The sequence below is a fragment of the Danaus plexippus genome, chromosome 20 (genome assembly GCF_018135715.1).
Source record: "Danaus plexippus chromosome 20, MEX_DaPlex, whole genome shotgun sequence".
In the NCBI taxonomy this organism is placed as follows: Eukaryota; Metazoa; Arthropoda; class Insecta; order Lepidoptera; family Nymphalidae; genus Danaus; species Danaus plexippus.
Window position 1 is genome coordinate 807,091 of NC_083550.1, and position 13,732 is coordinate 820,822.

The following is a 13,732-nucleotide window of genomic DNA, read 5'->3' on the forward strand; positions in this document are numbered from 1 at the left end:
ATTATAGAATAAACGTATTTTACTGATAAAAAACATTTTATTCAAAGCCACATGTGCGATGTTCACTTTTTGGTTTTTTTAAAACAGTTCAGAAACCGCTCGCATATCATCGGCCCGGCTACTATGATGCCCGCCGCCGCCAGGGCTGTCGCGGCGGATAGACAGATCATTATATATATATGTATGTATATATGTGACAAAGTATCTAGTATCACAGACGTATATAGGCGTTGTATCTGAAACAACAGAAACGCAGATATCAATATGTGATACTGTCAAAGGAAAGAAGATATATATATAACAAATAATTTATTACACAACGACCTTACATGAGTTTATATGTACGGTACTATCGTTTGCCGGATTTAAGGAAACATTTAAGGAATCTCTCGCAAGCTATCGGCCCGCAAGCTATGAGCGCCACAGCGGCCAACGCCGTGGCACAACTCAAGCAAATCATTTTAACAGATATATTGTGACATTTGCACTACAATTAACATAAAAAAATATATAATTTATAGTGAGAGCACAGGTAGAAAATTTTCAAGTGACTTAAATACTGGCTGGTAATTCAAAGGGTAATGTAAACAAGTAGAAAAAAGTGGGGGGTAATTAATGGGACTGATATCAGTTATATAATAATATTATAATCCTTAAATATTATTGTCAGTACTTTCGAGACTGAATATTGTATATGCACAGCGGTAACAAATAAAGAACTAGTCTCCCTATATAACGACTTGTGCTCACAAAGAGTCTTAGGTTTAATTAATGCGTTAGTTATGATAAGGTATAGTTTTAAATTTACACGTTGTTCAATAAGGCGTCCCGCAGTCGGGGCATATAGGGAGTTCGGGGCAGGTACACCTCCGGCTGAACAGACCGCGACTGCAGAAGGGCGTGCACGCGATCAGTGTGGCTACACTTAATAGACTCAGCAGGGACACGCAAATCATGTGCGGCTGCCCGCACTGTTGTGTAGCTCTGAAAACATTCACTCTACATTAACATTTTAGACAGTTTACAAATAAAAACAAAAATAAGAGGACATATTTTCAATGCTCCTGTCATAAATTTGTTATTTCTACATCAGAATTAATTCAGTCTTTACTCATATTAGCTATCAAGAAACGGAAGGCGCTAGACCTTAAATAGATAAGTACGTACTTCCCAATTTACGTGTCCCGTGATGTATCGTCTTACATGCGTATGTTAAACGCCGAAGGATAAACCTGAAATCAAGATTATTCTAGCACAATTCCACAATAATTTAATACTCATTATTTTAATTTAATTGACCGAATTCTGACAGTTGTTGTTTTGGACCAAAAAAATGTCTACATCATTTCTAAATTTGAATTATTCTTTATGATCCATCATTCTGCTTTGTTTCATAATGCTGTCATGGAATCTCTTTGGTGGACGATATATCTAGAATGTACAGTCCGATACTAGAAATGGATCTAGAAGATAAAATATATTATTATCAATTTATCAAATGTAAATGTACTTGTATTATGTATTTACTTTTGTTTATTTATTTTATACTACCCGAATCTTGAACTAAAAATATCGAAAATATTTTTTTTGTATATATAATAGTTATAGTTATCAGATAAAAGGATTCATAATTAAAAATTAAGGCATGTTAGTATAGCAGAATCTGTAAAGAACATTGGTGAATGTTAAACATTTTGTCAGCTTAATTGTCAAAATCAAGTTGTACACTATGTGTTCTGTGGCCGAAGTAAAAGTAGTTCTTACATTGTAAGAAATAGGTTCAACTTACTTTTTGTCGTTACATAAACAAAACATCGAAGATAAATATAACCAATTTTGAAAACAACAATCTAAACAAAAGAGAATTTCAGTATTAGTGAAGTAATATATTACCTAATTTCGAAATGTAAAGCTGTTTTCAAGTAATGTGAAGTTTTTATAAACTTGCATCGGAACATTGCCGAGGTTTCGTATCCTCACAGTTAATATAAACTAATTAGTCTAGATTTTTATTAATGAATCTTCTCACTATAATAGCAACGTATGAGTGTGAACGAGAAACGGGAAACTGTTGGTATTTCGTTTGATTATGCTGACTTGGGATCAGCGCACCGTTTTCAAGGAATAAAATTTCTTGTCGGAATAATCGGTATTCATGAGATCATTGAGCAATGTAATTAATAAGTTTTCAGTTGTATATGTCATGGTGTTGTCATTTTTTTAATAACTTAATCCTAAGATTTTATCATACGGAGCCAATGTATTTCCTCTTTATATGTAATCTTATCGATTCAATTAGAGTGTGATTAATCGAATTGAATTGAATCGGTTAGCTTTTTATAATCGGATAAATAAAAATAATTATATTTTTATACAAAAAAAGTCCATTCAGATTGATAAATTAACTCTTTAAGAAGTAGTTTTTTTTCCTTAACACGTTTTTTTAATATCATATTTATTGTATGCAAGTTGATTATACTGTTCTGTTGGTTTTTAATAGCACAGTATATACAAACAGTAAGCAGTTTTGCTTCAATATATTATCGGTGTATTCTTAAAAAATAATAAAAAACTATAATCCCCCGATGCATATTCCGAGTAGTCCTTTATCAATTAACAAGCTCTTGTCAAGCTCTTCCACAATCGCGACTTCACCTTAATCTCAATCTTCTCGTCCTCACATGTCTTCAGACATTACATTTCGAATCATTGAACACATTTACCCTTCTTTGGGGCCAGGCATCTTTCCCATGTCATTAATGAAGCTACATCCCTTCCTCAGCTTTTCTTTTAAATTTATTATTATCTATTTATTTATTTGTTGTTTATTTGTATACCAAAAAATTACTAATAATTACAATATTTTAAAAGAAATGTGATGTACACACGATAAGTTCTATCAATAGAGATCCCTGCCATAAACTCTCTTGATAGAGCAAATAGATAAGTAATTGTGGAGTAGGTACAGAAAGACAAGGAAAAGAAGATATCTACTTAAATAAGCATACAAAAATATCCATAAAAATAGAAAATTTTGACATTACACATACAAATATTAATATATATATGTATATATATATATACATAAAATATATACACAAATACATATCAATTTAATGAGGAATACTATAAAAACTTTACAAATAAGATAATAGTGAGAAAAGATGTTTCTTAAGTCGAGATTTAAAAAACAGTGCACTTGGACACTCTTTGTGAATAGAAAATGGAAGTTAGACCAAAGTTGCGAACTTGGACAAGGAAGGATTTACAAAAACAAAAATGTATTAAAGGACTGGATCTATGTTTTACCTCATTTAGCACTTTATATTTGATGAATAAAATGATTTGACTTTACGGGTGTTTACAATTATATTTATATATACAGACATAAGAAATGGCATGAATTTTTGGCAGTGAGATGTGCTCATTGTGTATTCCATCTCCTCATATCTACATTCATCTAAATTCTAAAGCATGTCCAGTAAGATAAGTGGACTTTAAGATGCTTTTTATAACATTGCTCTTCCATCTGAAACACTACTCCTAATACAACATAGATCCATATTATTACTAAACACCTTGTATTCTTGATTCTTATGTAATATTTAAAACAATTACCCACGTATATATTTACGTGGGTAGAGCTGAGAGAATCCAGATTATGCCCTTCAATTTTGATTGTATATCACCTTTTTGGATTTAAATTTAAATTTTAGTTAAAAAAAGCTGTCTGCTTCTCCTGAAAACTCAAGAAACCCTTCGTTAGTCACATTTTAAGTAATATAAAAAGTTAAACTTCGCAACTTTTTTATTTTATAACGACTCAGTTGTTTTGGAGGAAATCATACAAATCGCATTACTTGTACAAATTAACTGTTTATTTTTTAACCTTACATATTGCAACATAAACTCAACAATTTGGTTTCTACTCGCCACAAGGTGGACACATGGTTTGCGCTGAAGTCTCTTTCTTTTCACTTTTCCACTTCTTCATGGTTTCGTCTAATATCAGCGGGCCACAACTAATACATCCAAATGCAACGAACGCTGTGAGTAAAGTCATGCAAATTATCATAATTAGAAAATCCCTATTTTTTGAGACACTTCATAAATTTGTGCATCTCAAACTGCCGATAGCAGACAGGAGCGCAGGCAAGGAACGTAGCGGAGGCGATGAGGGCGTACAATGAAAGGCAAATCATTTTTCACAACTTGCCCGGCCAACCCTGTGACCAGAATTTTTTCTAACGAGGATTGCTTCTAATATCTAATCCTGCAAAGCGATATATCACCACATTTTTTACTTGTAACAACAAAAATGACTATGAAATATTCTTTAAGACCAACTCACCCTTATGATGTCAAAAATTTATCAACTTTCTCGTAACGAATATAACGAATACTGCTCCTCTCTCCCGGCATTCCAAGGGATTTATCAGTTTTAGAAAAACATATTTTTTGCTAATACATTATTACTGACAGACTCACTGAAGTGACAGTTTCTGGAAGCTTTTTAATAAATTTGAAATATTCTAAAATAAATAATGAACGCGCCAGAATTTATTTCAGCGGAATTATATTAAATAGCGGTCTAGTAAGATAATACACTTTCACTTACTTGCAATTAGTGTTTATTGTGTGTTGCGACTATATCTCAAATAAAAGCAAAATTTCAAGTACAATTAAAAAGAAGTTTTTATTCTTCATTTAGAATTAGAACAATAAATTGGAATGAAGCAAAATGTGACATTATTTGATAGTGATTTGTTTATTTTACAAATTATCAAACATATTTCTTATCCATCTTTTAAAATGATTAAACACATAATATAGTGATTCTAGGTTTTTTTGGCAATTCACTATTGCCACTGTAGAAACGAAAAGGAAGAAATATCTACAAATGAAATTATATGTAATAATATATTGGACACTTTTGGTGTCATTACAGGCTTCACCAGTGAAAAGGGCTTCAGACAATCAGTTGTCTTTGGGTAATGAAATACAAAGTAAAGATAATAAAGTAAGAGAAGCTCCACGTGACTGTAAATCTAAGTGTGCTTCGGGAATAGCTCAAAAAGCAGCAGCCGAAGCAAAAGCTGCCCAAGCTGCACAAAATGCCGCTGGTGCTCAAGCAGCTCATATGGTATAATATGACAATATTGTGTATATTTAAGCTAATCGAAATCGTATTGATAACAATAAAATGATCGTAGGTTAAAACTCAACTAGCCGAAAAGGCACTTCAAGCGGCTAAAGCAGCAGAAGCAGCACTAGCTGGTAAACAAGCCGTTGTGGAACAGCTTCAACAAGAAGTAAAAGAGGCTGAGGCTGTAGTTGCAGAAAATACTGCTGCAGTACATCAGCAGCAAACAGCAGTGAATGCAGCAATACAAGCTGCACAACAAGCAACAGCAGAGGTAAGGTTTATTGATTATTATACTGAAAGAAAGGAAGTAGTCGATTTATTCAGTAATATTTTGGAATTCTATCTTCAACAATATCTTTCCAATTTACAATTTGACAAGTATAAGTTACTTATTAGATTCTAACTGGTAAAAATCGTGAATTTAGCTTGAGTAATTGTTAAAGGTCTTGGATTGAACGTTGATTGAAGATAGATACACTCCAAATTCGAGTGAGCTGTAGAAAAGAAACCAGAATGATTTGCATGTCGATATGTACGTTTGTAGCTGCAGCTACCTTATGTTCTTGCGCTCCGGTGATATTCAGTAAATTGAGGGAAGGGAACTTCTTTTCCTGTATTTGTAAAGGGAAAAAAAAATAGTGCCTTTGTATCTATTTGTGTATCTAAATTGATTAGTGTATGCTGTTTACGTTGAAATAAAAAATAAATTTAACATAGAGGTTTTATTTTACAAAAGTCACTATTTCTAACAGCACAAATTACTGTCGCAAGCAGTTCAGCTCTCTGCTCAACTTGAGAAAGCGGCTCATTGTGTTTTAGAGAAGGTGAAGTACGGTCTCCAAGAAAAATGCCACAACCTCTCTGAGGCGAGATCTCGTTTAGCTCACCTCCAACACAAGCTGCAATGTGCATGTGCCGAATGTGCCGCAACAAAACAAGCTGCCCATACAGCTTGCGAGGCAGCTAGAGCAGCTTGTGGAAATGCTCGGCGAAGAAAGCGAACATTAAAAATCACTCAAAGCAATTCACCCCAAAAAAGACAAGCTAAAGTGGGACGATGACTTCTGTTTCAATTTTGAAATATATTTTTATTCAGTGCTTTGTTAAAATGAAGGTCAATTTAATGCAGTAGGAGGTAAAGGAAATATAGTTGGTAATATTATTTTTAGAGTTACGGTGTACTATAATTTCGTAAAAATATGTTTACTTACAGGCGATTATATTTTAATTAGCTTAAGATTCTGATGAATGTATAGTTGTTAGAATTGTTTATTTATAGTTATTTGTATTTTTCAATACCTACGAATGGTTTGTCTTTAGAAATGTTTATAAGATAAGAAGAAACATTACATAAAATTTTCGTGTGGAATTAAAATGAAAAAACTTATCATATGTTTTACTTTTCATAATAATGTACATAATATTTAGTCCCAGCTTTCCCCTTCGCCTTCGTCGGTGTGTAATTGGGTGCTTGAAGTGCTTGAAAAATGAATATGGTAAGAAACTAGTACGTTCCAGTTGAAGTGAACGTAATAAATTGATACGTAATTAACTGTTATTCTTTGGTAGAATATACTTATGGTACAGTTTGATGGAAATCTAGTTCAGTCTTTTCTAAATGTACCTTAAAAAAATACGATGGAGCCGTTCTCAGGTTGTGCGCTTAGTAACTTACCGACTTCCTTCATAAAATGTGTAAGCCCAAGCGATACAAGCTGTTAATTAGAAGTTTAACCAGACTCAAGTGAAAATAAATATCATTTGAACCACCAGGACACCGTTAAGTTACACTCATAAAAACAAACATTCAACACTGCTGTCACTTGTAAGCTCTTCAAATGAATGCTGACGACCTAAAAGCAAAGATAGGGAAAGTTCACTCTTATAAAATTTTTGTACAACAATCCATAGATCTATAAAAACAAGAAACCACGTAGTGACCTATATTAATAGTTCTTTTTATGAGAAAGGTAGCAAACGAGCAGACAGCCTACTAGATGGGCAGTAGTCACCGTCGTCCATGGATAGATATCCAGATATGCAGATGCAACATACCTTAATACGTACATACATTGTCAATCTTTGTTGTTGAGGAAGAGAGAGAGAGAGAGATTTGGGAATTAGGAGGGTAGAGGAGGGTAGAGGAGGTAGGAGGGAGGAACAAGGAAAGGGTAACCGACTTTCTCACTCATCGGACGTAATGCAGTCATTAAAGACTACTTCACGCCGATCATGGAAAATGGTACTTCCCCGGTCGAGCTAGCCTATGTTCGAAATGTAGTTTCTTAAATTTCTCTGTAAATTTTTTCTGTTCATTTTGTACTTCATTAGTGCAACTCCCTCGTCTAAAGTGTACTGTACTCTATGATGATGTGTAGTACAATATACATATGTTTGTGACCGCACTTTTAAGTAACCGATTTCTCGCCTCGCTTCGCCTGGGTCCACATACTAGTCCATGGGCCAGCGCCTGTATTTCATAATGATTACTAACAATCTGAAAATTTGTGAGTAGCTTCATTTTGACGAGACGCCCAACTGTTCCTCTATGATAATTCTCGATAGTGGGGGCTAATACAGTATGGAGGCGTTAAGTGTCGACTGGGTGAATGTTCAAATTTTATTACTAACAACTACTTTATTAATATTCGCGAGTTTAGTGTTTTATATAATTGATACTATGAAGAAAGTGCCGCCACCTATATAGAGAGGTAGACGATATTTTGTTGGCAAAAGGCAGGAAGGTGTTTGCTTGACTCAAGATGGATTACGGATAATAATGAAAAAATTATAGGTAAGGTTTATTTTATAGTACAACTCTCTATTGTGGTGCCCGTATAATATTCATAAGTTCAATAATTTTCCGACGGTATTTTTAATAGTACTCTTGAGTACAATATAAGTTTTTGAAACTGATGCCTTACTTTTTTATATTACCCCCTGGACTGCTAAAATGGTGGGGGTTGTTGGTCCCTTTTTCTCTCTTATTTAATAAGTATCGAAATTTAATGCCACTGTTGGAATAGTTATGGAAATTGTATGCAATTAGTGCCCTAAAGCAAAACCAAATATCCAAAGAAATTCCCCAGAAATTAAAAAAAAACACTATTAGTATAGATATAGAGCACTACGCGGTTTCTCATTATTTTTCATCTGGAAGAGTAACGTCGAAAACGTAAGACCAATATGAGCTGTCTTTACCTGTGCTTTTGAATTCAAATTTATTATTTTTCTAACAGCTTTCAAGCGACAACATAGTTATTATTGTATTCTTATGTATATTTTTAAACCTGTTATCAAAATATAATCCAAAGTTGGAATTAAACGATTTTTAAGACGATATTAGCACTTAAGAGACAGTTATTTGTAATTTACTTAGCAAAGAGTATAATACGCGGAGGCTAAGGATACACCGAAAAGTTTATTCTTAAAATAAAAGTTAAACTCTCTTGATTAATTTTCTTTTTTTTTATATTGTAAGGACCCTCCAGGAAGTATGACAAGACATAAAAAAGATGAAGTTGTTCTCAATTAATAGTAAAGGGGTTTATTCTTATATTTTTTCAGAAGTAAATTATTTGCCGATACTTTTAATAAATTATATTCTCTAAAATGTGACTAACAACTATTTTTCATTTCTACAATATATTCTTAGTACTAATGAAATATAATAATAAATTAAATTTTGTGTATGGAAATCATTTCTCTACTATACTAAACGCGTCGTTTAAATTTTGCGGACTGAATGCCATGTTACTATTTTTATAGTTGACATACGGAGACATGGTGGCCGACACAGCCACATCAGGGTCAATGTATTCATTTGAATCAAACTCATCGTCGTCTGAGTAAACAGAAGCGGACTGAACTCTATTCACATATCTCGCCGGAGGTTCCGCGTATTTTCCTCCAACTATGACTTCTTGAGAGTTGGATCTTTGTTTTTGAGGTCTGCCCGGTTTTTCACTTTCATTTATATGGGGTTTCTTTTTCTTTATGAAAATAATTGGCTCCTGTTCTACAGACTTTACATTCTGGGCATAATCTCCGTAAGAAGTTAAATCATACTCTGTGTCGGGTTTAACGAATGTCTCTGGTTTAACAAACACAGAGTGTTTCTTGGAATAATCAAAGGTATTGTCGAAATCTTGATCGCTTTGATAGTTCTGCCAGGAGCCGTACTCGTGATCACTCGCGCCTGTTCCTCCATAACCACTTAAGGGTCTGGAGTTACTATTTGTTAATGAGTATTGATTATAAGAATCTTCAACAGCTGTATTCGGTGGAGCGACATACGAGTCAATAGGTGGTTCCCCAAAGCTCTGTTTCGTGTGTTGGTAATTTGGTCTAAAGTCTTGGGCCGCCTCTCTAAAGCTAGGTTCCGCAGCATAGTAGCTGTATGGTATTTTCTTGGGTGGTCCATAGACGGGTTTGTAAGTGGGTTTTGGAGGCCCGTAGTTGGTCCTTACCGGACGTTTCTTATAGCTCGGTGGGCCGTATTTAGATTTCACTGGTCGTCTGTATTTCTTGATAGATTTGCTGGGTTTTGTTGATCGATACTTATAGCTAGGCGGTCCATACTTTGGCTTTGGATTTCTGTATCTCTTTTTAGATATTTTCCTGTATACTACGTCTGGTGCTTGCCTCGAAATTGGTATAATTGGGAAGTTATCAATAAATATGGCAGCCTCTCGTTTGGACAATCTTTTCTCTAAGTTTTCTTCCAGTAGATTATGTGTTTGTCCTTGAGTGTAGACTTGTGAAGCTGCGAAGACGGTCTGAAATAAAAAGTAAAATCCTGATTCAATGTCTTTGCCTGATTCGCAATAATATTTTTTTTAAATAATAAAGTCGACCACAGCGCCTTAAACATATAATATTGTGTCTGGAGCTTTATTTAATATGGCATTATTACATATAACGTAATACACTATAAACAATATGTGAACAAAAAAAGAATTCTAGTTTTTCAAGTTGCTTATTGAAAAGCATAGAGTAAGTAGAGTTTAATAAAACAGCCACAAGTTTAACCGACTTTGATTCTTATTTTCAAAGCTATAAGAACTATATGAATTATTTTATGAAATGTAAAACGAATACTTGTCAAACAGTATCAGTATAAATATGGACGGATCGACGACCCAACCTTGTGAATCTAAACTCTTCCCAGATGTATGTCATCACTCATGTTATGTAAGGCGCGATGTTTTTGGATTCCAAACTTTCACATGTTTGTTTGGAATGCGTGGTCATTTATCAATTTACATACAAAAAGATAATTTTCTATCCCTAATCTATTTGCATTTTTAGCTTTCTCCTAGTGTTATTGCTCACCAGGGTCCTGACCTTAACACTGTACGTCTTCAATACGGAGTAGACTATTCAAATGTATTTATAATGGCCGTTGAGATGCTAAGTATACGTGATAACTGTTAAGAATTTTCATGTTTCGTTTATTCATAGTTTCATTTTTATTTTTAAACAATATAGTATATATAATGAAGGAGGATTATATTAATAATATTTAAAAAATATGAAGTTATTTCAAGCTTTAGAAACGTTTAAAGAGTGTCCGAATATTACACGGCTTATAGCAGTTGTTCCGTTAAAGGAGGTAACGGGTGTATAGAGAAAATTAATTAAATTAATTAATTTGCTGGATCTGGTAATGAATGAATATTAACTATAAAATATATATTATATTCTGTATAAACATTTACACTATAATAAATAAAAACAATTATTTCTCATGACAGTGAATCGGCGAAACGAATTTGTCTCACAATTAAGAGAAATTTGTATACTACCAAGCAATCACTGATAATAATCTGAGAACATGGTTTTTTTAGTTAGTAAAAGTCTTTGATACTGAGTGTGCACTACGTAGTTAATATAATATATGCTATGGTAGAGCTATAAGACATTCCTTATCACGATGTTATCTAAACTCTTAATGATTGTTAAAACGTTTGTATATTATTTAATTATAACAAAAAGATCGTAAATTCATATTCATAAATATAGAATAGTAATGATTGTAACATTGTCTTTATGTATGTGATGGTATTATATTCCAGTCACCATAGTTTTCTATACAGCGACCTGATCTACATTTTACATTCTAGTTTACGCGTTGCGGATAGACTTTGTATCAATATTATTGAAAGTATATATTAATTACCTCTACTACTGTAAATTAATGTAAATTCTGTTATTTTATTATTAAAACTTATCAAAGGCTTACACTTTAATATTCATTAAATTGATTTTGTTTAAACTATGAATTTATTTAGAATTATAAGTTCAACTAGCAAGGGAGGGCTGGTTTTGACGTCAGGGTTGTCAGAGCGTATTTTGCACGGTCTCACTTCAGTTTAGAAACATCTCAGAGCTGTTAGTAGTCTATAGGTATAAAGAAAGCTGATGTGCGTTTATATTAACGACATTATTCTACATAGTTAAAGGACCTCTATTACGAACGTCACGGAACTTCTAATTCTCAAAATTTTTTTTAGCGATCCAATCAGAGTCATGAAATATGGTGTTTTAATATTATTATTGAACATATTTGATTACTGTTTAAATATTTCATTAAAAAGTAATACGGTTTTATGTCACACAATACGCTCATTTCATATTTGAGAATGTTTTTTCAACTATTATCTATATTTTATGTTAAAACACAATATGGAAACACTAATTTTAATGTAGACAATTCGTTGTTAAAATATATATGTAGTTAAAGAAATTAATATAATATATATAAATATATGTATGTAGGTGTGATTAATATTTTAAATAATTACACGTACACGGTGGAAGGAGCCTGATTTCATACTTATCCGTCAGCCATCTTTATTCTGGTACAGACAAAAAATGTATTTGATGGAAATTGTTCATGTAAGATTAGGTATGATAATCATTCTAAATGTGTTATATTAATATTGAAATCTAAACAGTAATTAAATTTTTACTGTTAGTAAAAATATTTACCTAAATATATATACATATATATATATATTGCTTTAAATACATTATTATGTTCCAGTTTCGACTTCCCCTCTATAACCGCTCACATAAAAGTAGTTTCGGAACACGTTTTAGAGACATTACTATAATGACAGTCAAAATTTTGTCTAAATTTATGACAAAAAATTTAGTTTTTATGTGGATTTATGATTATTAACTTTCATTGTTTGTACGTGATTAAGAAAGTGGCCTAAATATTTAAGTCTAGTTTAAAAAAAATAATCCTATTAACCTGTTTTTATGTATGTTATATTTTAGTATTCATACGAAATTAGTCTTCATACTTATTTTAATTAATAATTCCTTGTTACAATTTCTTTATTATTTTAAAGATTCACCAACAAAAAAATTTATTTAATAGTTATACGTGTCATGTAACGTAGAACAACAAAACAAAAAATTTCATTTTATTATCTTAATTTATGCGATTCTTATAAAACAAAGAAAGAGCTATCGTCTGTGTGCCGACTGTCGTGTGCGAGTTTAAAGCGATCGTGACAACAAATCTTCATCTCACGCAACAAAATCACAGAAATTCATTCTGAGGAAAAACTGATAACAGCTACAAAAGAAAATAGTTTTCACTGTTCTTTATAAAAAAAAAGATAACCTTTTTTTTATATATTACTTAATACTTGTTTGTCATCTGTAGTTAATTTGACAGATACGTTTAGTTTAAGGAATGCCGTTAAATTTAAATTAGAAGACAAGGATCACATGATTTAATTTTATTTAAATAAACACATTTTAATATTTATATCGCACTAAAATAACTACTGTTTTTACGTTAAATTGTCAGGGAGATGGCTAGATTGCGTCTCATGCATAACTAATAAAATTTATTTTTTATTATATTTGTTTGAGAAAGCGGTTTGTTTTTATATTAATTTGATGTTAATAATGTTTTTATTTTTTATAATTAGTATCATTTATAAACAATATACGAAATTATTAATTGATTTTTTTTCTGTCACAAAAAACTGTTTATTTTTTTTTCATAGAAATTTATTAGAAATTTTATTTTATAATAAACTAAAAATTTATGACGTTTAGGAATTTACGTAATATTTTTTCTCTCTTGTTATTTATTTCATTATGAATTTAATATATTATTTTTTTTATCGATGTAAGGTCTCAAAATGAAAATAAATCTGATGGCATTTTTCTAAAGAATTATATAGTATTTTTTTAATGAGTGCAATACAAAAATAAATCACACAACAACGAAACCTGGAGCAACGTTTAAACTATAACACTATATTAAAATATATTAAAAAAAATAAGTATTCGAGAGTAATGTATGATAAAATCATAATTATTATCCAACTTACCGCTAACAATAAATAACGGGGAGCGCCAGAGAGCTGCATTTTATATAAACAATAACTTAATATCAACCACAGTATTTAATTTGTTTTATTCTTATTAAACCGACATCAGCACGTGCTGTTAACTCGAAAGTTCGTTCAACAGTGATGCGTGCGCCTTCATATCTGGTGCTCAGTGGACCGAACGTTTGGACGGGTTCATGCTGTAATTCAAATGAAATTAAAGAAA

General features: G+C 32.0%; 2 protein-coding genes and 2 long non-coding RNA genes across 6 annotated transcripts; 1 reads left to right on the forward strand and 3 right to left on the reverse strand.

The window, feature by feature from the left end:
* Positions 1–17: 17 nt before the first annotated feature.
* LOC116774113 (uncharacterized) lies at positions 18–1,566 on the reverse strand. Of its 2 annotated transcripts, none has more exons than XR_009753058.1 (4): positions 1,552–1,566; positions 1,168–1,463; positions 809–984; positions 18–236 (listed from the first exon to the last, which is right to left on the reverse strand). It is a non-coding gene; the product is annotated as an uncharacterized LOC116774113 (long non-coding RNA). The 2 variants fall into 2 exon arrangements; XR_004353745.2 differs by having other exon boundaries at positions 330–984.
* A 2,290-nt stretch (positions 1,567–3,856) lies between these two features.
* LOC116773926 (uncharacterized) lies at positions 3,857–4,699 on the reverse strand. 2 transcript variants are annotated; one of them, XR_004353737.2, is made up of 3 exons: positions 4,619–4,699; positions 4,352–4,509; positions 3,857–4,273 (listed from the first exon to the last, which is right to left on the reverse strand). It is a non-coding gene; the product is annotated as an uncharacterized LOC116773926 (long non-coding RNA). The 2 variants fall into 2 exon arrangements; XR_004353738.2 differs by having other exon boundaries at positions 4,352–4,502; positions 4,619–4,693.
* A 72-nt stretch (positions 4,700–4,771) lies between these two features.
* On the forward strand, positions 4,772–6,525 carry LOC116773925 (tol-Pal system protein TolA-like). The gene is made up of 3 exons (XM_032666504.2): positions 4,772–5,143; positions 5,214–5,417; positions 5,899–6,525. Exons 1-3 carry the CDS (start codon positions 4,901–4,903, stop codon positions 6,205–6,207), a joined length of 756 nt encoding a protein of 251 aa, XP_032522395.1. The 5' UTR covers positions 4,772–4,900; the 3' UTR covers positions 6,208–6,525.
* A 2,232-nt stretch (positions 6,526–8,757) lies between these two features.
* LOC116774082 (adhesive plaque matrix protein-like) lies at positions 8,758–13,640 on the reverse strand. The gene is made up of 2 exons (XM_032666724.2): positions 13,507–13,640; positions 8,758–9,924 (listed from the first exon to the last, which is right to left on the reverse strand). Exons 1-2 carry the CDS (start codon positions 13,543–13,545, stop codon positions 8,845–8,847), a joined length of 1,119 nt encoding a protein of 372 aa, XP_032522615.2. The 5' UTR covers positions 13,546–13,640; the 3' UTR covers positions 8,758–8,844.
* Between the last annotated feature and the right edge of the window lie 92 nt (positions 13,641–13,732).